The following is a 22,545-nucleotide window of genomic DNA, read 5'->3' as shown; positions in this document are numbered from 1 at the left end:
CATATAAATAATAAATATACAGAATAATTCACCAATAAACTAAAAGAGTCAAGACGTTAGGAAACTACTCTAACCTCTCAAATTGGACAACCATTGCATGTCGTCATTCCTCGTTATTATTATTTATGGTATCTCTTAATCTGACAAGTCAAAAATTAATCTATTTTTTATTTGAATTTTATTTATAAATTTGCTGTTGATTAATAGGTGATTGTATGCAATAGACAAGATTTGAATTGTTAACATTACTTACTTAACTGGACTAATGAATTAACCATTAGATTAATCTAAATTTATTATTATTATTATTGTTATTATTATTATTATTATTATTATTAGTGGTGCTAACTATACTCCACATAAACTACACTTACCAGGTACGATACCAACCGCAAGAAGCATAAGGTTGTGGTTAATAATCTAGATAATAAAAGGAAGATCAGGGACCAATTACACATCTGTGCAGAGTTTGTGGCCAATGTGAGACCATCTTTCATTTTTAAGACCCAAAAAAATAGTTAGTGATAATCTTGAAGTTGGCATTATCTTATGGTGCTAGAAACTTTTCAAAAAGTTACTCTAGGTGTTTGTTTGCCCGAAAAACTTGAAAAAGAAAGAAAGTGCTATGTTGCTTATTAAATGTTTGAAAATAATTGATACCGCAATAATGATGAGCTTTAGCTCTCTTCTTCGCCTCATAATACAATTTAAGATTTAATTTGTTAAAGCGTCACGGCCTCGAATCTTAACAACCATCATTTTATCCAAGTTCTAAAACATATACATACGTCAAAGTCTCAACTAATGATTCAATATATAATTCGATGCATCTCAATTAAGTAATAAGATTGTCACGGACTCATCCATGATAGCCTTTCAAAAGAACATTACTCAATTAAATTGAGTATGTTGTTAACCAAATATGGAATTGCTTTACGAAATTGAATTAATCCTTGATCCTTGACTGTCACATTTGGATTTCCTAATGGATCGTAGCATGTTGTCATTAGTGCTTGCTTTTCATGTATCATTATTTTGGTCATGTATGTTGAATTAGAACAAAATAGCAGTAATATGTTTTTAAGGATATGAGAAGAAATAGAAGTAGAAACAAATATAAGAGTGAAAAATATTTTGTGCAAACTAATAGTAGAATAGTTGCATATATATACTGAATTTGATTTATTAAAACACAAAGATGCACATAAATTCAAAACAAATTGGCGTCGCCCGGACTCGAACCGGAGACCTTCAGTGTGTTAGACTGACGTGATAACCAACTACACCACGACACCAGGTGTTAAAGCAGCCAGGTCTTTCTTTCTAAGTCTTGTAAAGTTCTGTTTGTTCCTTCTTTTTTTGGGTTATGATCTCTTGCATAATTAAAAAATGATATGGAATATTCAAATAGTGGCAATAAGAATGGGTCCAATTAGGTACCAATTTTCTTTTTCCAATTTGTTAATAGTGTCATCCGTGCAATAATCTAGGAATAAAAAAACAAATGCAAGAGTGATTGTAGCCCAAGTCCAATCGATGGCGAGTTTAATTTGTTTATGAATATTGTCCAAATAATAATGATGTTCAATTCACTCTAGAGCAGAATTATACATGTGCAAATTATTTATAAACATTTACTCATTTACATAGGTGTATGTTCATCTAAACTGCTACTGTGTTATTTATTCACTAAGGTGTTAACTGATGATCAAAGTTGTTGTATAGGCTTTTGCTAACATACATGCATGATTCTCATCAATATTATGAACTTGGCTAGCAGGGGCAATTAATCGATCCACAGACTCACAAATACAATGCACTACTCTCTTCTGATCTGTTCATATATATGTAGTCGGCCTAGCTAGACATTACGCAACATTAATATATAAATCACTATAAAGGTTTGAAATGAATGGAAATATATCCTTTCAATGTCATATACTTTGTTTGTTCTAGTTATTGCTTGCTTGTCACCTTCTTAAAAGATGGGCATAGGGGAAGAATGTTTAGAGATGCTTGTATTTGGTAGTATTATTGGTATGATGTGATACCAATACCATGGTCCTCTTGCACAAAAATCCACGAAAAGGGAACATGCATAGATCCAATCCAACGAGACATAATAAGACCAACTTGATTCTGTTATTATTTGGTTTCTTCTTCTTGGAATTAATCAAACTCATAATCAATTTTCTTTATCCCCCTCGTTGCATGGGACAGCTGCTTTGATATCTACTGTGCGTTACAACTACACATGCCTCTCTCTATATTTCAATTTTTCAATGAGTGAAACCATCAATCCATGCATCAATTGAAAATTTGAAGCTAGCCCCACCTCCTCTCACAGTCTTACATATCTTTTTATTAATGTTCATATCTATAAAGTCAAGTGTCATAGAATGAGATCTTGAATTTATGGGAAAAAGAAGAAAAAGACTCTGCAAACTGTTGTTATAGTTTTTCGTGTGTGTATCTATGTGTTATTGTTTAATGGGAATTAAAAGAACATTCAATTCAATTCAAATGCAGCCTTTAATTTCTTTAAATTAGAAGCAATTAATTAATTTTGAGTAGTTTCTAATTTAAAATTTGAATTAAATCATGATTCCGTTAGTTATGGCAAGTAATTAATTTTGAGTAGTTATGGTAATTAATTAATTTTGAGTAGTTTTCATTTAAAATTTAAATCAAATCAAAATTTTCGTCAGAATCAAATTAGGATTATTTCTCTCTCTCAATATGGTGTAAACTCTTCTCTCATTCTCTCCTTAAAGCAAAAGTCGGTACAGTGCCGCTATGGTTACCAGTCGCCGTCGGACATCGTGCCGACACTCTTCCGACTAGCACCGTCGTCCGCACAGGCCACCGTACGTAGGGAGGACGCGCATATTGTGTGAGTCGACCTCGCAGCACCGCAGCAACCCGGATATCTAGCGCCTCCATTGCAGCCGGTTTGTGCATTCTTCCTGTCGCCGGATGTTCACTTTCTCTGTGAACTTGGATGGTTATTCTTGGGTGCTTAGTTGTAGACGATGATTGCTTGTTATGATTTATACACATTCACATTGGATGTTCGTTTTTGTATGATTTTGGATGTTCACTTTCTCAGTTTTCATGGATGTTTATTCTTCGAGTAATTCAACAAGACCCATACAGCAGCGCTTGGATGATGCGAGCGCGGGGTTCGGGGCTGCAACTCATGTTGGCGACGCTGACAGTTGCAGGTCACGGATGTTCGGCCACGTGAGGAGTGATGGAGGTTCTTCCGGTGAGGGTGTTGGCGCGAGAAGGCGGAGCACGACAGTTCTGGTCGGCAGGAACGGAGGCTACACGTCGCGCAGAAATAGAACGGTAGAACGCAGATTGCTGCGCACACAGCGGGACGGCGGAGAAATGGTGGTTTTCTGCGGAACAAACAATGGAATTTTTTGGAGGGTAGGTAATAGTGGGTGATGAAAGGTTAATGTGAAAGAATTTGGAGTAAATTTGGGGTAGATATTACAAAAGGTAACTAGAAATTAGGGATAGATAATGATATTTAATTTACATTATTAATACATATTGGGCCAAATAAATAGTTCATTGTCTTTTTAGCGAGACTCTTAAATTAATTATTTGAGACGAGACACAAAATTTATCTCTGGTATATATATACGATGAATGGATATTTTTTAATAATAATGAATGCTCGCTATAGGCCAGGTTTTAAAATAGTACTAGCTTAGTAATACTTATTACTATCTATATGTATATGTATGAGCACCAAATGCCTAAGCTACTTGATTATATCACACAATTATACCTGTTTGTTGTTGTGTAGAAGCATACCATTGAATGACTTGGAATATTGAAAATGAAGTCCTTTCATGTGCGTGTATATGGACCAAGCCAATAAGTACACGTTCGTTTAAATGTGCTTAATAATTGCGCGTTGTTGATATAATTAGTGTATAGTTGGAGTCAAATATTTGATTCTTATTAGTTTTAATTTCTAGCTAGTTTTTATATGAATGAATTGATGTAGTATTACTTATATATTAATTAAATTGTTTTTAATTAAAGGCTACTATAGGCTATTATATGTTATATACTCATCATCAATATAATCGGTTTCGCATAATAGAAAAATGATTGGTGATCTAAAAGGAGATCTAGATGCTAAAAGCATCAAATGAAACTATACGCACGTGGCTGTGGATGTGGCATGAACAGTGGAAACTCAGGTACAGTTGACTTCACGTGAAGTTGATATCTGAGAGTTGTTAGATGATTTGACTGATTTGACTAAATTTTCATTTAACAGTTTTTTTTCAGATATCAACCTCACATGAAGTCAACTTCACCTGAATTTTCACCGGCATGAATATATATTATCATATCCTTCTTTTGTTCAAGTGACTTGCCATAGGTAAAATAATAATAATAATAATAAAAAACAGAAAAAAATGTGTATATTAAATTATAATTTAAATGACATAATTTTACTTCTTCATTTAGAGATTTTAAATTTGAATTTCACTCCTAACTTTAAAAAATAAAAAATAAAGCAATAACTAACACACAATAATGAGACAAATTAGGAGTGCCCAGTGGCTGTGGGTCCATGACACAACGCAAACTGAGGATTGAGGAATGTATGTGTGGTTTTTCATTTTTATATTTTTATTTTTGGGTGAGGGAGACTACATACAGTAGCAGGTACAAACTCCTTTTAGTTTGTTCTTCTGTTCTTGCTCATATATCTTTATCAATTTAGACATCCAAGCAGCACAATCTTCTTATCAAATTCGCCCCATCCAATCATCAAATTTGTCTACACGTATTTGTTTATTCCATCCTATAATTAAACTAAGCCTATTATTTCTTCTTTACAATATGCATAGTATGATCTAACTCAAATATAATTATTTGATCACAATTTTATATATGAACATAGAGTCTACATATATATATGGGAAACGAAATTGATTCAACGGAAAGCTATACTGCATCAAATGAAACAATAAATTCGTTTATTAATATCTCTCTCTCAAGATTCGTAGAGGTTTCTGATAATATATATATATTTGCAAAGGGAACAGGTGTGACCGTGTGAGGACAGTAAATCAATGGGGATGGGGTCGGTTTCTGAAGATTCTGCATAATACAGTAGTGTTTCTATATATGTTTGGTTCTGGAATAAATGTCGAATAATTAAACTCACAAATTTCAGAATGCACGAGATCATGTATTTGTGTTTGTTTGGACTTTGGAGATTTACCCAGTTTCGCCCCCCTAGAAATTTGGACCTGAATCATGAAGCTTTATAATTAATAATAAAAATAATAATAATGAGAAATGTTAGAGACCAGCAGAATTTGTGATGTATAGCCATCAATTAGCCATCATCAATATTTTTAATGGTGTGAGATGATATTTAATAGTGTAAAATTATTCAATTTACTTTTAATGATTAAGTGCGAGCCAAATTTCAATAAAAGTGATGGCCGTAGACTTTCTCTTATTTGAATATACAGATAGTAAGATTTGATTTTCTTGGACTGTTACTAACTCCATTACCATGGTTCCGCATTTTGTGCTACACTGCATACATCATAAATATATGGATCTCAAAAGTTTAAACTAATTTTAGGGTTCACCAAGGATTTGAATATACAGATAGTAAGATTTGATTTTCTTGGACTGTTACTAACTCCATTACCATGGTTCCGCATTTTGTGCTACACTGCATACATCATAAATATATGGATCTCAAAAGTTTAAACTAATTTTAGGGTTCACCAAGGATTTGAATATACAGATAGTAAGATTTGATTTTCTTGGACTGTTACTAACTCCATTACCATGGTTCCGCATTTTGTGCTACACTGCATACATCATAAATATATGGATCTCAAAAGTTTAAACTAATTTTGGAGTTCACCAAAGATCGAACTCGACATTTCGAATCTAGCATTCTAATACCATACATGATACCACTCATCCAAAAAGCTTCAACTGATGGAAAAGAGTAACATTAATGATTATATCTCTAATATTCACTAAACCTCCATTGTCCATATTGTATAGATATTCCATTGGCTCCTCATACTTTCCCTAAATATATACACACAAAATTTGAGTAATAGTCTTTGAGATATTCTAGCTATAATAATCTAATAATGGAGGCATACACATGCTGAGGAATAGATATATTAAGAATGCTTTCCCTCTTAATTATATTCATGTAGTATTCTACCACATAATCAGCAAATATTTTGGCCAAAACACAATCCATAGACCATAGGGTCTTTCAAATTAAAGCACTAAAAACGCGTATTGCGATAATGGAAACGTTGTAGTATTTTTGGAAGTGATAATCCAGCAGAGCTATGTACAGATGTCAATAATTAAATTAAAATTTGCAAGGCAAGACTAATTAAGCTTAAATTGAAGGAAATTAATTGTTAACTACAACTACTTATTATACACAAGAATAATAAAAATAATGCATGGCACTTAATTCGATCTCAATAGGCTTGCGGGGACGACGGGGAATCCATGGCATGGATGGATGCAATAAGGTGTGTCCGTTTCTCGTTGGACTTAAACTACTTTAACATCAAATTCAATTACAATTTCTTCTAATTGGTTTGTGAAAACAGTAATCCATTATTAAAAAAATCATTATACTCTTTTGTCGTTACATGCATGTTTATTATTTTAAATTAGCGTAACATTATTATTGTTTAACTGTGCTGTGCCTACTCCCAAAGACATATTCTAATTAGAAAATGCATGTCTACTGATGATGAGTAGTGAGCTGATGAAGAATGATCATTGGATACCAAAATAATAAGGATGTGGAAATAACACACATGATATAGATCGATTGGAATGGGAGGCTCTACAATCCAGATGCATCAAGCCAAAAGCAGTTGAGTTGTCTCATACTTTTATAACATAACACATTGTGTTCTCCTCCAATTATTATAAATTTAATTATTATATATATATCCCTATTGTTCCAATAATCAATAATCTTGCAATGTATAAGATGTAACTCCCCCGGGCCCTACTCATGCAGTTCCTGATTATTGTCAAATAGCTTGGTCCCACACACCTGCTGTAGTGGTTTATCATCTAATCATACTCTATATATATATTAATTTTAGTTTCAAAATTTAAGTGGTTTAATATATATTATTCCATCAAATTAATAAATAATACAATACTCCAGTTTCAATAACAACTTAAAGGACACTTGCAAATTTTTTGCCCCTAGCATTCCCCGTTTAAATTTATAGAATATATATACTTTATTATCTAGAATAAGCTAACCTTGGTTGACCAATTAATTATATTCTATATCGATCCAACTGAATTACTCACTACTTATTTCGTTTAATTTGATTGTTAGCTTTCACGCCTAAAATATGTTCCTAGCCAATTCCAGTAGCTTGTCAAGGTCCCAAAATTTGATGATGCAATCTTAATTACTTTGAAATTTTTTTACCAATTTGTGATTGAGTTAAAATTGCACTTGTCAAAGTCTTTTTCTACTGATAACAAACTGAGTAAATTGAGTATATATAGAGCGAGCTACTAGTCCATGGACCATCGCTTTAAATATATTTTGTATAGCACGATAAAAGTTTGGTAAGAACAACAATCATATCATAATTGACAGCTTCATCAAATGTGTGAACATGTATATATATATATATATATATATATATATATATATGTACAGTGGCAGTGCTAGCTAGCTGTATCTCTTTCTAAACCATTGATTAGATTAAATGGGGCCAGACTAATTACGTATGTAGATATCATATATATGGTCTCAAAAAACTAGCTGATGAGCTATATATAGATAACATAAATATTCTTCTTCATGTTTATATGAATGTGAATTATTCTTCAAAAAGGGGTATGAACAACATAGAATGGTCCTTGTGTTAGTTGGTTATTTAAAAATATTAGGCTTATTATGCTTGTTAGGACGGTAAATAAAGTCAACTAATCTATGTTAATTGTGCATATGGACCAAGTGGAATAAGAAGGATCCGATTGGAGATGAATGAGAAAATTTAAGGTCCTTTGAGATACAATGGTGCCGCCTATGGAATATATAGTATATGTATCAATCCTCACTCTTATTAATTATTGACCCTAATGGAAATGGAAATAGGCTTAGTTGAGATGGGAATGAAAAAGGTCAATGTTGTTGTGATGATGCCAAATTTCGATCACACATACATGAGACACGCAGGCAGTGCAGTATATATAGGGTTACTGGTGATAGACACCGAAAAAGTTATGCCGAGGAATCTGAATATACAAAAAATATCAAAGCTATATATGTAAACCTTAGTCACGTGACTGGAACTGGGCAGAGAACTAAAATAGACAATGCCATGATCTATAGATTTCCACTACAAAATGATTCCATTACCCAGAGAATTTTAATGCATAATAATTATTATTTGGTATAAACTATAATTAAAGTAGATATATATAGTATAGTTGAAGCTGGATTGGATCAATTAATAATTCTAGCTAGCGAGCCCAACAAATTAAAAGAAACATATATATTGGTCTTGGATTGGTGATGATATCGTCATGTAGTTATATATCTCATCATCAATAATGGAAGGGAGTGGACACTGCTATACTGTGTATGTGAGGTAAAATGTCTTCGTCACTCAAGCAATCCTCAGATCAGATCTATCCTTAAGTAAGTGGTTAGTTGGAAATATTCCTTTTTACAATAATTTATACATTATTCTTATTAGAAAATGTTAAAACTATTTTCTTATGAAAATCTTTACATTAAAAATATGCTTTGTTTATTTAGTTACACTTAAAAAAAAATATCTTTATAACATATATTAAAATTAAATCCTATAATTTATTATCTAATGATAAAAAAACATCTTCACATAAAAATAATTATAAAATTTTTATGATAATATCCACCTTTTTATTATTATTCACAAGCAAATTAAAATGATGGATTGATACTAAAATTAAAAAAAAAAGGGGGCAATAAATTATGTGCATACATATATCACAATCATCACAAGTAGCAGAGTTAAGACAGTGCTGTGCTACAAAGTAGGAGGGGCATCCCACCAGCAAGCTTAGGCTTTATGGAAGCTAATAAGTAACGTCTTCATCGTCATGACCAAACAATATATCATTCAATACATACCATCATATATATTCTCAGACATGCACGTTTCCTTGCAAACCTAACGTAAATTGTATGCGTGTACATCTACCTACATATCAACAAATTAGTGTCTTGTTACGTTCTATGTGGAGGGATAGCTACTTCTTGACTTGTTATACCTGTCTTCTTAATGACATATACTTCTTTTATATTTATAACCTTAGATTCTCTTTCTCTTTCGTTAGCTGCACTTGCACTTCCCTTCTGTACCTGAAGATGCTAGCAAACTAACTGTACTATACTACAAGTTAAAAAAAAATGACTTTTCAACATATATATGACTCACACCATAATAACTTGTCATAAAATGATTACATTATTTTTTTCATTTTTCAATATTTTTTTTTTTTTTTTATAATAGACTTGTTGACTTTAATTTAAATGAAAATGTGAAGATATACATACATATTAGTTCTTAGTTCTTAATTTGAGTGGTGTTAGCATTAGACTTATGAGAGTGTAGCTAGAACATGGATGGGTATAGCATTAGCAGTTCATTGGACGGTGCCTGATGAAAGGTATCCCCACACTAATATTTTTGTGGGGTCCCCTACTCTCTCTCACACACACACACTGACAGGGGTATCACGGACGGTCCTATCACCTTACTTGCTTTGGGAAACGAGAACCCTCCCTACACACCCTCATTATTATATTATATCTACAAATAAACATCAATTATTTCACTAATACTATACACCTACGAAAAAGGTTTTCAAATACACATATATATACATACATTATGTTACAAACCTTCCTATTTGCTACATTATCATACAACACAAATAGAGATATGGCCTAGGCATACCTTAATATTTGAAATGGATAACACGTACAATTATAACATAAAAAATCTGAGTAGATTTAATCTCAAAATCCAAATAAAATAAGATTTTTATATTTAATTTTACAGATACAGAAATGATTAAAGAAGGACGGTGCTATGCGTGAAACGTTTACTATCCTATATATACAAGAAAAAATTTCCGTTACAAAGACGAGAGAAATAACGTTGCATTGAAAATCTGATATATCTCTGACCCTGGATCGTCATCTGAGGGTGCCTCTCTCTTTCTCTGTTGACTGATTTAATCTAATCTCTAAGCTAGCATGACAATAAGAAAGGTAGTGTTGGTCGCCGTAATTATGGGTTAATGATTCCAGAGGGCAGAGCTGATAAAGTGTGAAATAAAAGGCAAGAGACTTTTTTCTTGCGAAGAGGCACGCAACAATATTTTGAACCTTGATTTCCTACATACACAACACAAGGAGTCAAACACACATCTACCAGCTAGTCTACTACTATGATTCACCTCTCGAGATATTCATCCGCAGCAACATCATTTTAATTTATTCACCTTTAAGAAAAGGTTTAGTACTTTAAAAGCCTTTTATTAATATTAAAAGATATATACATATATAGAGTATACAACAATTCCCCAACATATTCAAATATTATTATTCATTATTGTTTAGTAGGCGAAAAGGCAGCCCCTCTCAAGTCTCAAACACAAAGACACATTACTATTTCACATTAATTGTGTGTGAGAAAGAGAGAGAAATAGTGAAATACCATACTATAGCTAGTTTTATACTCGACTTCATTTCTTTATGTGCCTTGTTTGTTGTTTGACACCTTAATTATTTATATACACATAGACATAGACATACATGAGAAAGTATGAATTGCGAGTACAGGGGTGGGCCAGGAAGATATATGGGTGTCAGCGTCTTTGAGGATATATAGCAGTGATGAGAAAGAGAGAAGCATCCAAAATTAAAATCGATTCCGATCCCTGAAGCTGAAATGATGAACCCTAACCCTAATAATAAAGGGAGTGAAGAAGGAGGAGTAATCCAGAAGAAAAAGAGAAACCATCCAGGAACACCAGACCCGGAAGCGGAGGTAATAGCGCTGTCGCCCAAGACGCTAATGGCCACAAACAGGTTCATATGCGAGATATGCAGCAAAGGGTTCCAGAGGGACCAGAACCTTCAGCTGCACAGGAGGGGACACAACCTGCCATGGAAGCTGAGGCAGAGATCCAACAAGGAGCCCGTGAGGAAGAAGGTGTACATCTGCCCGGAGAAGAGCTGCGTCCACCACGACGCCTCCAGGGCCCTGGGTGACCTCACCGGCATCAAGAAGCACTTCAGCAGGAAGCACGGCGAGAAGAAGTGGAAGTGCCACAAGTGCTCCAAGAAGTACGCCGTCCAATCCGATTGGAAGGCTCACAGCAAGACCTGCGGCACTCGCGAGTACAAATGTGATTGCGGCACCCTCTTCTCCAGGAAGGATAGCTTCATCACCCACAGAGCTTTCTGCGATGCTTTGGCTCTCGAGACCTCCTCCCTTCTCCTTCCCCCCTCCACTACAAATCTCAATTTCCACACCCAACAACCACCTCCTCCTCCTTCTCATGCCCTCATTCCTCCTCTTCATTTCAATCACTCCCCTAACTTATCCCTATGGCTCAACCATCATCAACAACACGCCACTTCCTCTCATGATAATAGTAATCTTGTCGGACTCTATCATCACAATGCGTCTTCTTCCTTGCCTTTACCTGACATTGTGCAAATGAATAACTTCACCCACAATAGTAATAGTGCAAACCACCTTTCACTCTCTTCCTCCTCACTACCTGCTATTGGAAAATCATCAGATAACTTGGCTTCTATTTATACTTCTGACGGTCAAAGCACCACCACCGATAACAATAACAACCAATTATCTCCCATGTCAGCAACCGCACTTCTTCAGAAAGCAGCTCAGATGGGTTCCACAAGATCAACCACCACTCCTTCCATTTTCAGTGCTACTTTTGGGGTAATGACCTCCTCATCATCTAATAATTCAAACCATAATGCTCATGCTGGGGATTTTGCTTCAACTAGTAGCTTCAGCTCATTCACGCATTCTTCCAACACTTATGATCACCTAGTTATGCAAACTGCAGCTCAAAATAGTACCACGGATCCTGCGGGGAACTTGAAGCTCCCTCATCATGCCGGTTCAAACTCAGCGTCGATGGAACATAACTTGACGAGAGATTTTCTCGGGGTCAGCGGTGCTGGTGAAGGACCCGCTGGCCTTCATCAGTTCCTACCACAAGAGCTTGCAAAGTTTGCTTCTTCCATGGGGCTCACCCAATTCACTACCAATTAGTGAATTGTTTTTTATTTTGCGGCAACTATCATCAATTTCATGTTATATCATGGTTAGAAATGTTTCTTCTGATCTTCAACATGTAGAATATGTGGACATAAGAGTAAGGTGAATATAAGTAAGATACAAAGTTTTAGTCCTACAGTTCTATATCTTTATTTTAAAATGGTCACCAAATAGGACTTACGAGCTTTGTAACATTTTCTCTACTAGTTTATTTATATATATTATTCCACTCTCATGTCTATATTCTGTTAATGTTCAAATAGCAAAGCCATGATAACTTACATATCTTCCTTTTAGAGTAGAATTATTTAGAAATTGAGCTAGCTGAGGTTCATGAAGCATAATATAATGATGGGTAGGAAGAGAAGACCAAATATAGACTCCTCACAGTGTAACCTATTAATTGTAGTAGGGAGTAGGGAGTAGGGACCACTACTATATGCATGTCTCTCTAACGAGATGACTAAATTAAAGGGAATAGGGAACACCCCTCAAATCATGCATATGCTTTTTATTTTTTATTTTTCCAAATTCTTGTTTTATCTTCTATCTAAACTTGTTGGGAGAAGTAGTGGAGGGAAACAATATTTTTTTAAAATGAAAAGAAATTGATTTTATAAGCACATTGAGATAGTATATTATTCTATTTCTGGTTAATTTTTATGTGAAACGCCAAAAACACATGTTACGTACTACATACTATTCTCGTGTTGACCGTCAAAATTCAAATCCTTTTCTACTGGCATGGCGGGGTTAATCGGAAGAAAGAAGAAAAGAAATAGTATATTATTACAGTACGTAGCTGGTTGAAACCTTATCACAATCTGATTCCTTTGGATATGTCTTGCCAACTTTTCTGTTAATAATTCAGTGGTGTTTTCAGGTGATGTGGTCTTTTCATCACCAATTCTGGTAGATGAAAAATTATTCCACCATACGACAAATTATAGATATACAAATTTTTTAGATATTCCCCGAGTAAAGTACTTTAGTATATAGATCACCTTTGTCCTATTACACAAGCAGCAGGTTAAGGGTATTGTAAAAAGTATTATTTTTTTCTTTTTTTTCATCCATTAAATATTCTTAAAAACATATATACTTGTTCAAAAATTTTAAACTTAACAAGTATTGGAAATTTGGAATATATATATATATATATATATATATATATATATATATATATATATTATAAAAGTTGATAAATATTAAGATTTAGAAACTTTTGAATGTATACTTATTGTTTTTCTGGGGTAAGATATAACTCGTCCTATTCAAGAATTGAGCTTGTTTTTGCTTGAGATGGAAAAAGTTGGCAAAAATATCTATAAAAGTACTCTGATGCTCAAATTAATAAGAAGAGAAGATGAATATGATGTTACTTAAAGTAAGTAACATATTTTTTTACAGAGTTTGAAATTTATAGAATGTTACTTTTTTAGAAAAATTAAAATATTTACTTATTTTTTGATATCTTAATTTATTTTTGAGCAGATTATTATCAACAAGATTTTTTCTAACTAAAAATAAATCACGTTTATTATTGTGTTTAAATTTCGATTTATAGACATAATTAGACTGAATTATAACTAGCAGATCACTTATTATTATTCATTATGCATTTAAATTAAGCATTATTTGTGGTAGATAGGAAGTGAAGAAAGACACAGAAGAGTATGTACTTGTTAAGTTACTAGCTTGGGAGAATCTACAATGTAGGTGCCAGACTGGCTTTTAAATGGTACATACACCCTGATTCTCTCGTAACGATGGCAAGGCCAAGGACACGATTGAAACAGTGAAAGTAATCCCTTTAATTTGATTTTGATATTGATTTGTCAAGTGTCATCAACTACACCGTGCTAGTAGTAGTTGAAGCTAATAATAAGCTAACTGAAAATCATATTTTAATTATTCCTAGTATAATTACCACTAGACCTTGTAAGTTGAAAATCAAGGTCAGCTGAATTCGTGGTCAAAGCGATTGAATTTGACGCTACTGCTTCTTTGCTTTGACAGTTCGTGGTTACTATCGTCTAATGCTTGTAGCTCTCTGCATACACAGTAACTATAAAGTGTGTGTCTGAGTCTTTCCAATTTGGATTGAATAGTCCCGAAAACGATGCAAATACCAGTAAATCATTACTGATTGATGTTATGCATGTCTATCTACACTAGACACTGACCACCATAACTACTAGCTGTTTAGATTATCATAACCAAATAATAAGAAATAAAACTCTTCTATTTTTGTAACAACAATAATAGTAATAATAGTTTGAACAGAAGAATGGTAAACTAAAACTCGATAAAATAAGCAGTCATGGGGATGTAGCTCAGATGGTAGAGCGCTCGCTTAGCATGCGAGAGGTACGGGGATCGATACCCCGCATCTCCAATTTTATTCATGTTTTCTATACTGATGATGCGACTTCTTCATTTTGAGTCAAAAACAAAATTCATACAATCAACACTTGAAAGTGCATAAACAATATTAGTTCAAGATTGTTATTAACGTTATATATCTTCTCAACAAATTGCCTTGATCGATTTATTGAATTATTAATTTTTCATTTTTGAGCAGAATGTTACAAGTCAGACTTGTAGTCTTTGTTTCAAATGCAATTATCATTACTCTTGTATTGTCAATAATATCATTAATCGAAATTTCATTTTGTAAGTCATTGATTTACTTATTGCTTTCCAGCACCAATCACTTTGCCAAATTCACTATACTAAATCCAAATGAACAAAACAAGGGGAAAAAAAAAAGAATACAGTAGTAACTATTTACAAAACAAAAGTATAAACAAAGAATAACAATTTCACTAAATCAAAACTTAAACATTTAACTAGTGATGGCAAAGTCACAATAACATACCATATCACCTTAGCTGAAATTCTTGATGTGAATTACCAACTACGTGTTCAGCTGAGGTTCTGCGAAGCTATTTGAATGAGTTACAGCAGTAATAGCAGATTTTGACTTGTCTCGTGAAGATCCCAAAGCATCTAGGAAGAACTTCTTGTTAGGGATAATACCATCTCTATCCATATGCCTTAGCAATTTATCCACAAGCTCCTTCAAGTTGGCTTTAGTGTAAACCCTAAGAAGCTTATATGTTGAAGCATCAGGAAATACTTGAAAAGTAATTGCCCTCTCCAACAGAGAATCTGCTTCCAATGGTAAACCATTTATGCGGTAAACATCAAGCATAACACTTAGGGTTGATGCTTTTATTTGAGACTTTGACTCAATTAGCCCTTCAAATAAATCTCTAGCTTTGGAAATGCAATCACAGTATCCATATATGTAGATGAGACTTTTGTAAGTGATAAAGCTTGGTTTATAAACCATGTCAGTCATTTTTCTGAAAACATTTTCTGCTTTCTCCTTCAATCGTGCCTTGCCATAGTTCAGAATCATGGAATTAAACGTAGGCAGTGTTGGTTTCTCCTTGGACCTCAACAAACTCTTGAATACTTGTTCCATCTTATCGAATTCCTGCTTCTTCCCGTATGCATTGATGAGCAAATTAAAGATAGTCAAGTCAGAGCTTACGCTTATGGCTTTTCAATCGAGCAAGTACTGATTCCATTTCGCGGATCATTCCATTCTTTTGAAAAGCATCCATGACACCAATAGACGTGTAATGATACTCTCATCAAGATCCTCGAACAAAGAATTCACCTGATCGCGATAAGAGCATTATACACACAAGTAGGCATAAAGCATTTATCACCAGCCCTATGTTTGACGGTCTTGCGTGAGTCTTGCGTTCATGAGCCAATAAAATTATCCACTTGTTGAAGGACTACCTATTATACAATCTGCTGGAAATTAATCATATTTCATAGAGAAATTAATAGATACATGTAACGTATGTGTATAACTGTATATAGTATGGAAGAGTGACATAGATTGAACTAAGAGAGGTAAATAACAGAGAGAGAGATGAATGAGCGCATCAGTGCAGAGCAGCACTAGTACATGTATCTTTCTCCATATTGCAAATCTTTCAAAACAACGAATCAAGCATTGCCAAAACGAGAAAATGTGAATTCAATCATGACACTCCAAATGAACGATTGAATCTGAACATTAATAACTAATAAGCATTTAACTGAAATAAGCATTTTGCGGTTAATCTTGAAACAAAAAACACAACAAAATGAAGTCAATTAAAAAAAAAAAAAAAGAAACACGAAGTTGAACGTGTATTTCATAGATTCATGATGATGAACACAAACTGAGGCTGCAAGCAATGAACCAATTATCTAATTCTAATCAATAATAACTAATTACATCAAGTTAAGCAAATTATCTAAACCTACATCAAAATTTAAAATTGAAAAAACTCAGTATAATAAGTTTATAGAATAAAAACTGAAAAAAAAAAAAAACTCAACTCAGTGAAGAGTGAAGTCAGTGAACTCACCCACACTGCAGAAGCAGAAGCAAGAAGACGGTGACGGAGGAACGAGGATGTATCATGAGCAGAGGAAGAAGACGCATAGAGGAAGTAGAGGCAAACTAAGACAAGCGGTGCGGGGACGAGGCATAGGAGCCAACGGTGACGGCAAGCAGGCGAGAGAGATAGAGAGAGAGCTTCGAAGAGGAGCAAAGCAGAGATTGCAGAGGAGGCAAGGCGAGGCACGAGACGGAGCCAAGCGGCGGGGACCACAGAGACGGAGGAGGCAGACGCGACTACGCGAGCCGTGGCGCGGGGAAGAGGCAGTTAATCCGGCGGGAGAGTGGCGAACGATGACCTCCGTGGTTGGCTAGCGTGGTGAGCCGTGAGCGTGCAGTGAGTGAGGTAGAGAGTGAGTGGCTGAGCTAAGGAGAAAGACAGAGGTTGGGGTTGGGGCTTAGTCACCAGAGGAGACAGTTCATAGCCCATACTTTGACCAAGACAATGCAAAATGTCTTTTATCTTCTTTTATTTTTTTAAAAAAATTAAATTATTTTCTTATATTTTTAAATTTTCTTCACTCTTCGATCTCCCCAAAGCAAATAGTGTTTGTTGTTTTTCAGACAAATAACGGGAATTTCAATTCCTAATGAACAAGATCGTTGGGTCAGGGTGGCACACAGCAACTCCATTCATATTACTCATCAGGTAACTCCATCGGAACTCGAAACTGATGAGCTTATAGTTCCCCTTCGACGAGAGACCTTGTTAGCTACCAGCCTCAAGGAGAAGCGTTTTATGCATCCTTTCAGAGACATTCACTTTAGAGGATTAGCATCTTTCTTGCAAACCAATGTCATTACATGTCTATTCCTATATGTACCATGAACAAGTACGTATCGATTCAGTGTATGAAGCCAAAGTAAGTACAAATAAACACTTCTCATGTAACATGGCAAAAACAAACACAACTAAAGTATAATGTGCTCAAATTTCTATACAATATGTACTCTATATACTACATTAGACATAAACACCTTGCTGGTGCATCCTTCAAGAGAATTACCCGAGTGGGAGCACATTTAGCTGGTTCACATGCATAAGAGGGGAATCTCTCAAATTACTTTCAGGAGCCTCAGATTGATGATGACCTGCTGAAGATGATTCATCAGGTGCCACTGCCTCCTCTTGATTCAACTGACCAAGACTTATTCTCCTCCAATTTGATATCTCAGCAAGAACAGAAGCTACAAACATCACAGCCCCAAAGCCAGTAAATGTGGCAAGCAAAATAGCTAGAACAGCTTGCATATGAACCTGCCATCCCAAATAAATGTATCAAATTACTTGGAAACAAAAAACAGAAGTATCGAATTACCTTATATTAGAAGAAGATTGCATCATGCAATTTCTGGTTTTTTAAAAACAATGCCTCTATATATTTCTTTTACTGTAAACATGTTTGTAAAATGGATTTCTTACCAATGAATAGAAAAGGTGTCCACTGACAACCACCAGAACAAACTGCACAGTTGCATAAACCCAAACATGATTTCTCCTCACTAACAACAAATTTTGGAGGAATCAGTGTAGTGGTAACAAAGGCAAAAATTCAGGTGAAGAAGTGTTACCTAAAGGTACAATAAGCCCTACCCATTGTTGTAGATGTCATGCTACCAAGAAGACCAAGTATACAAGAAAATGGAAGAGACATGGCAACAGCACCAGAGCCCATACTTGAAACCTGTCACCAATCAATAACATTAGGATTCATGTGTGGCTCATAGGGAACCATCATCCAAGACCAAGAATAGTTAGTAGTTACACTCACAAGAAGCTGCTCAAGAAAACAAAAGTAAGCCAGCATGTTGACAACTACAAGAATGGGAGCATCCTGCCAAACCCTGAAAATTCTTTGCATTAACTCTGTTGTCACATGTTGGAAAAAATAAAGAGAAGCAAAGCAATAATTTACCCTTGCCTTGTTTGAGAAATCTCAGCATGCTGCCCTCTAGGTGCAGTTTGAAGCCGCAAGAGAGTCACAGGTAAGTTCTTAACTTCTTGCTTGCAAACATCACATGTTCTGTTTCCTTTAATGCTAAACCATTTAACTGCACATTGTTGGTGAGCCAGTGAAAGTTCACCTTTGCAACTACACTCCAATTTAAGAGTATCATCAGCACCTTCCCCCAATTCAACCATACAAATTCTACAAACAGCTTCTTCTTCGGGAATATCTTCACCACCATCCTCATTCTCAACTGAATAGGAACCCTCACATTAACAAGTTGGTTAGTAGAATTCAATAAACATGGAGCAGTTCCTGATTGTTTGGTCATGAATAATAAGAGATTGTATATAGTGTGTACAGAAGGTGAATTTCATTTTCGAAAAGGTTTATTATAATACAAACATGTGAGGAAAGTGTTGGTATGTTACCACTATCACCAGATGGAGATGTCGCTGATGTTGGTGTGGTTGGAATTATACGAAACATTCCACCTACACTTGTGCTCCCTGCCTTGTTAAGTATTGGAACTGAACGAGAACGATGCATTGGTAATTGGATCCCTTTATCCTGCAAAATAAGGATCAGATAAGAATCCAATGGTGGAGAAGTGTGCAAGCACATGTAGCACAAGTCTACTGCAAAAGCTGCAAAGGTAGTTACAATTGAAGCTAGATAAGCAGCATTTCCTCCATGTGTGGACCCTGGATTAGAGTGAGCAATCGGTGTTACAGGCAAGGATGCCGTGTTCTTCCCTCTAGGGGTGATCAACTTTGTAAGTGAAAATGTCCTCGGAAGAAGAGGCTTCTTTGGTGCCACCTTTGGTGAACCTTCGAGTGCAAGAAAAGCAGCATTTTCGATCTGCTGTGAGCTTGTGCTCCTGATTTTTAAAGTGAGTTTGGGAAATAAAGTTTTCATAGTTGATCTATTCCTTGATGCTGAAGGGCTTGGACATGGTGAAAAGGCCACTTTTCTTGGAGGAGGAGTTAGAGGCATGTTTATCCTCACAAAATCTTCATCCACAGTGCTTGTTGTTGGAATCTCCAAGATGAGGCTTTTCCTAGTCCCATGTCGTCTACTTGAGAGTTCCTCAGTTATTTCAAATGATTCTGGACCCTAGAAGCAAAAGGAAAACTTACTAAGGAACATGTAAGACTGCGAAAACCTATTATTCGCCAAAATGGAGGAGGTTATGATCAATGAAATGGCAGATGAATCAAACAACAATCATAAGAAAGCCAAGAAGGAGTACCTTTTCGATTGTGTCGTCATCAGCTCTGTTATCCTCTCTGTCTTCAGGAGCTTCAGTCTCCATAATGCAATAATTTAATACAACAAAAGCAGCACATACAACTAGTGCTTATTATGGTCCTGACGGGAATAATAACAATAAGACCTTCTTGTTCCTTTGATCATGAGAGATAGAAGGAAGAATCACAAACTGGATATAGTAAAGCGTGGAGAAGAGTGGCACCATGGAGATGCTATGACCTTCAACTACACATCTTTCATATTATTATTTTTTCCTTCTTAATTTAAAATATATATCATATCATATACTTGGTATATGGTATTCAGCGGCTTCAACATCACTCTTATGTATTACCTTTTCTTTTTAATTATTGTTTTCGGTTGGAACCTGGAACCTAAATTAAGAAACAGAGAATAAGAGAATGCACTACCTGCCGTATACTTAGTCAACTTTCAAATATTTGTATATTAGCGGCGGGTATCACTGTATTCTACCTCACAATGCAAGGTTTTTAAAATATATTATCAATAATTATTTCCACCACAGCAATTAACATGATTCGGAATGATCAATGGATTATTTAATAAGGGTGATTTGCTAATTATTGTTTCCATCTCAATTTTCTATTAATCCTCCTATATATTGTTTGCTAGTTGACTAATTGTTTTTCAATAAGGACGTGTTAACCTCTCTTTCTCTAGATCTACATCTAATGTAGTTATTTAAAAGGGAGGCATTGGTACGAAATTTGTACTCCATAGATAATTATATATAACATTTTTTATTACGATATTTTTATAATTCAATTAATTAAGGGGTGAAATTTTAAGGGTCATAATCTTGTTTTAGCCTATTAGGTGGAAGACGTGATCTAGGTGATATCTATCCAAGTGGGGACATTTTCGTGCAAATTGTGTGTGTGGACTAACCACAATTACAACTTACAAGACCATAGTCATTTAATTTTGACTATTATTTGAGTGGCATGAGTTATCACAAATTCAGATCTTTCAAAACTTCTTCATGAAACATGCCACTAAATCCATATTCATGTTTGCACATTATTTTTATATATTTTAGTAGTATTATTATTTCCTTTCAAACATACATAAACTATGTTATATCTTAGCTTCCTCTCTCTTCCAAACAGATAGAAAGGTGTATATTATAATCATAGTCATAACTCATAACAATATAAACATTTTAGTGTGCAAACATCATCATCCTATTGCTCTAGGCCTCTACTCATGGCCCCCTAATCATTAGAAAATGTTATATCAACGTTGACTTAGTTGTATATACCTGATCTCCGAAGAACGTTTTAGCAATTTGCTTTACAGTAAACCTAACATAGGAAAAAACTCGAGAAATGAATATAATAATAACTACAACTCATATATATATATATATATATATATATATATATATATATATATATATATATATATCTGACAAGTCACAACAAAACGAACCGCATCAGCATGTTTATTTGTTCACAATTATATACTCTATACGTTGTATAGAGAAAAACTTTAAATTTCAAATAAAACTATAATATAAGTGTATACTTACGTGGATATATATGCTGGAACCAGGTACTAGACAAATATTCAAATGATGAAAATAAATTCTTTTGTGAGGAGAAAATTTTAAAAAATATTATCAAAATACGTTTACCTTTTTCTTAAAATTCAATGCTATTATCTTCTCATATCATACTTAAATAATTTATATTTGTTGAGATTTATAATATGTCTAATTTCGTAATCAAACAATTTTCAGTTGAATTAATAATAATTCCATACGCCACAGCTTCGATATGTCAAAATGTCAATGATTCGTTGGTAGCTTATGTTATGCTTATTGGATTATGCATCTTGTGCAGAGATGTTCCTATTTTGGAGGGTCAACGAGATGGTACTAACAACTTAGGAAACAATTAACCCCCGACCAAAAGAAAAGGACAGAAAACAATAACCCATGATAAAATCCAATTTGCATTTGATCTTGCCACTTGATCTCGTTTGAGATGATGAATTTGTCTTCATGCTGACCGAAATCCTTTTAGCTTATTTTTCTTTATATTAATTTCGATACATACGAATGTAAAGATATTGAATAAAATTTTACATCTAAGTTATTATAACTCTAAGTCCAATTAAACTAAATATTTTAAATATATATGCATACGTTTTAATGTTATTGTTTTTTTTTCTTTATCTTCTTTTTTAAATTTACACATACAGATTCTTCTTCTCTTCTTCTAATTTATTTTTCTCTATATTAATTTCAATAGATACGAATGTAAAATATTGAATAAAGCTCTACATCTTGCCGTCGCTTCATCTTTTTCTTTGATGCTACGTTGTCGTCTTTTTCTTTTTTTTTTCGTTATTATCATTACTAACAACACTAACATTTTGCTAACATTTTTATTGGTTCTGATTTTCTTTGGTGTCATCATTAAATAATTTTGATTCA

At 34.3% G+C, this 22,545-nt stretch overlaps 2 protein-coding genes and 2 non-coding genes across 18 annotated transcripts; 2 read left to right on the top strand and 2 right to left on the bottom strand.

Moving 5' to 3' along the window:
• Positions 1-1,221: 1,221 nt before the first annotated feature.
• TRNAV-AAC (transfer RNA valine (anticodon AAC)) lies at positions 1,222-1,295 on the bottom strand. The gene has a single exon. It is a non-coding gene; the product is annotated as a tRNA-Val (tRNA).
• An 8,924-nt stretch (positions 1,296-10,219) lies between these two features.
• LOC112761080 (zinc finger protein JACKDAW-like) lies at positions 10,220-12,621 on the top strand. The gene has a single exon (XM_025808159.3). The coding sequence runs from the start codon at positions 11,025-11,027 to the stop codon at positions 12,384-12,386; it is 1,362 nt and encodes a 453-aa protein (XP_025663944.1). The 5' UTR covers positions 10,220-11,024; the 3' UTR covers positions 12,387-12,621.
• Positions 12,622-14,717: 2,096 nt separating this feature from the next.
• On the top strand, positions 14,718-14,790 carry TRNAA-AGC (transfer RNA alanine (anticodon AGC)). Its single transcript has one exon. It is a non-coding gene; the product is annotated as a tRNA-Ala (tRNA).
• A 290-nt stretch (positions 14,791-15,080) lies between these two features.
• Positions 15,081-20,549, bottom strand: LOC140177225 (uncharacterized). 15 transcript variants are annotated; one of them, XM_072210367.1, is made up of 10 exons: positions 20,065-20,533; positions 19,476-19,928; positions 19,244-19,382; positions 18,780-19,065; positions 18,636-18,708; positions 18,458-18,548; positions 18,287-18,366; positions 17,871-18,121; positions 16,832-17,677; positions 15,081-16,223 (listed from the first exon to the last, which is right to left on the bottom strand). In XM_072210367.1, the coding sequence occupies exons 1-9, from the start codon at positions 20,125-20,127 to the stop codon at positions 17,623-17,625; spliced, it is 1,491 nt and encodes a 496-aa protein (XP_072066468.1). In that variant the 5' UTR covers positions 20,128-20,533; the 3' UTR covers positions 15,081-16,223; positions 16,832-17,622. The 15 variants fall into 15 exon arrangements, with proteins under 15 accessions (XP_072066468.1, XP_072066467.1, XP_072066469.1 ...); XM_072210366.1 differs by having other exon boundaries at positions 15,081-16,211; XM_072210368.1 differs by having other exon boundaries at positions 15,081-16,211; positions 18,786-19,065; positions 20,065-20,507.
• Positions 20,550-22,545: the final 1,996 nt, after the last annotated feature.

Source organism: Arachis hypogaea, chromosome 12 (assembly GCF_003086295.3).
Source record: "Arachis hypogaea cultivar Tifrunner chromosome 12, arahy.Tifrunner.gnm2.J5K5, whole genome shotgun sequence".
Taxonomy (NCBI): domain Eukaryota; kingdom Viridiplantae; phylum Streptophyta; class Magnoliopsida; order Fabales; family Fabaceae; genus Arachis; species Arachis hypogaea.
This window is presented reverse-complemented; position numbering and strand designations above follow the sequence as displayed.

What these genes read in the sequence shown, in the direction of transcription:
- LOC112761080 (XM_025808159.3), top strand. Translation starts at nt 11,025, where the DNA reads ATGATGAACCCTAACCCTAATAATAAAGGGAGTGAAGAAGGAGGAGTA.
- LOC140177225 (XM_072210367.1), bottom strand. Translation starts at nt 20,127, where the DNA reads ATGGAGACTGAAGCTCCTGAAGACAGAGAGGATAACAGAGCTGATGAC. An exon ending in ATTTCTCAAACAAGGCAAGG is followed by an intron (nt 18,709 to 18,779) that starts GTAAATTATTGC and finishes AAGAATTTTCAG; the next exon opens with GGTTTGGCAGGATGCTCCCA. An exon ending in CATGACATCTACAACAATGG is followed by an intron (nt 18,367 to 18,457) that starts GTAGGGCTTATT and finishes ATTTGTTGTTAG; the next exon opens with TGAGGAGAAATCATGTTTGG.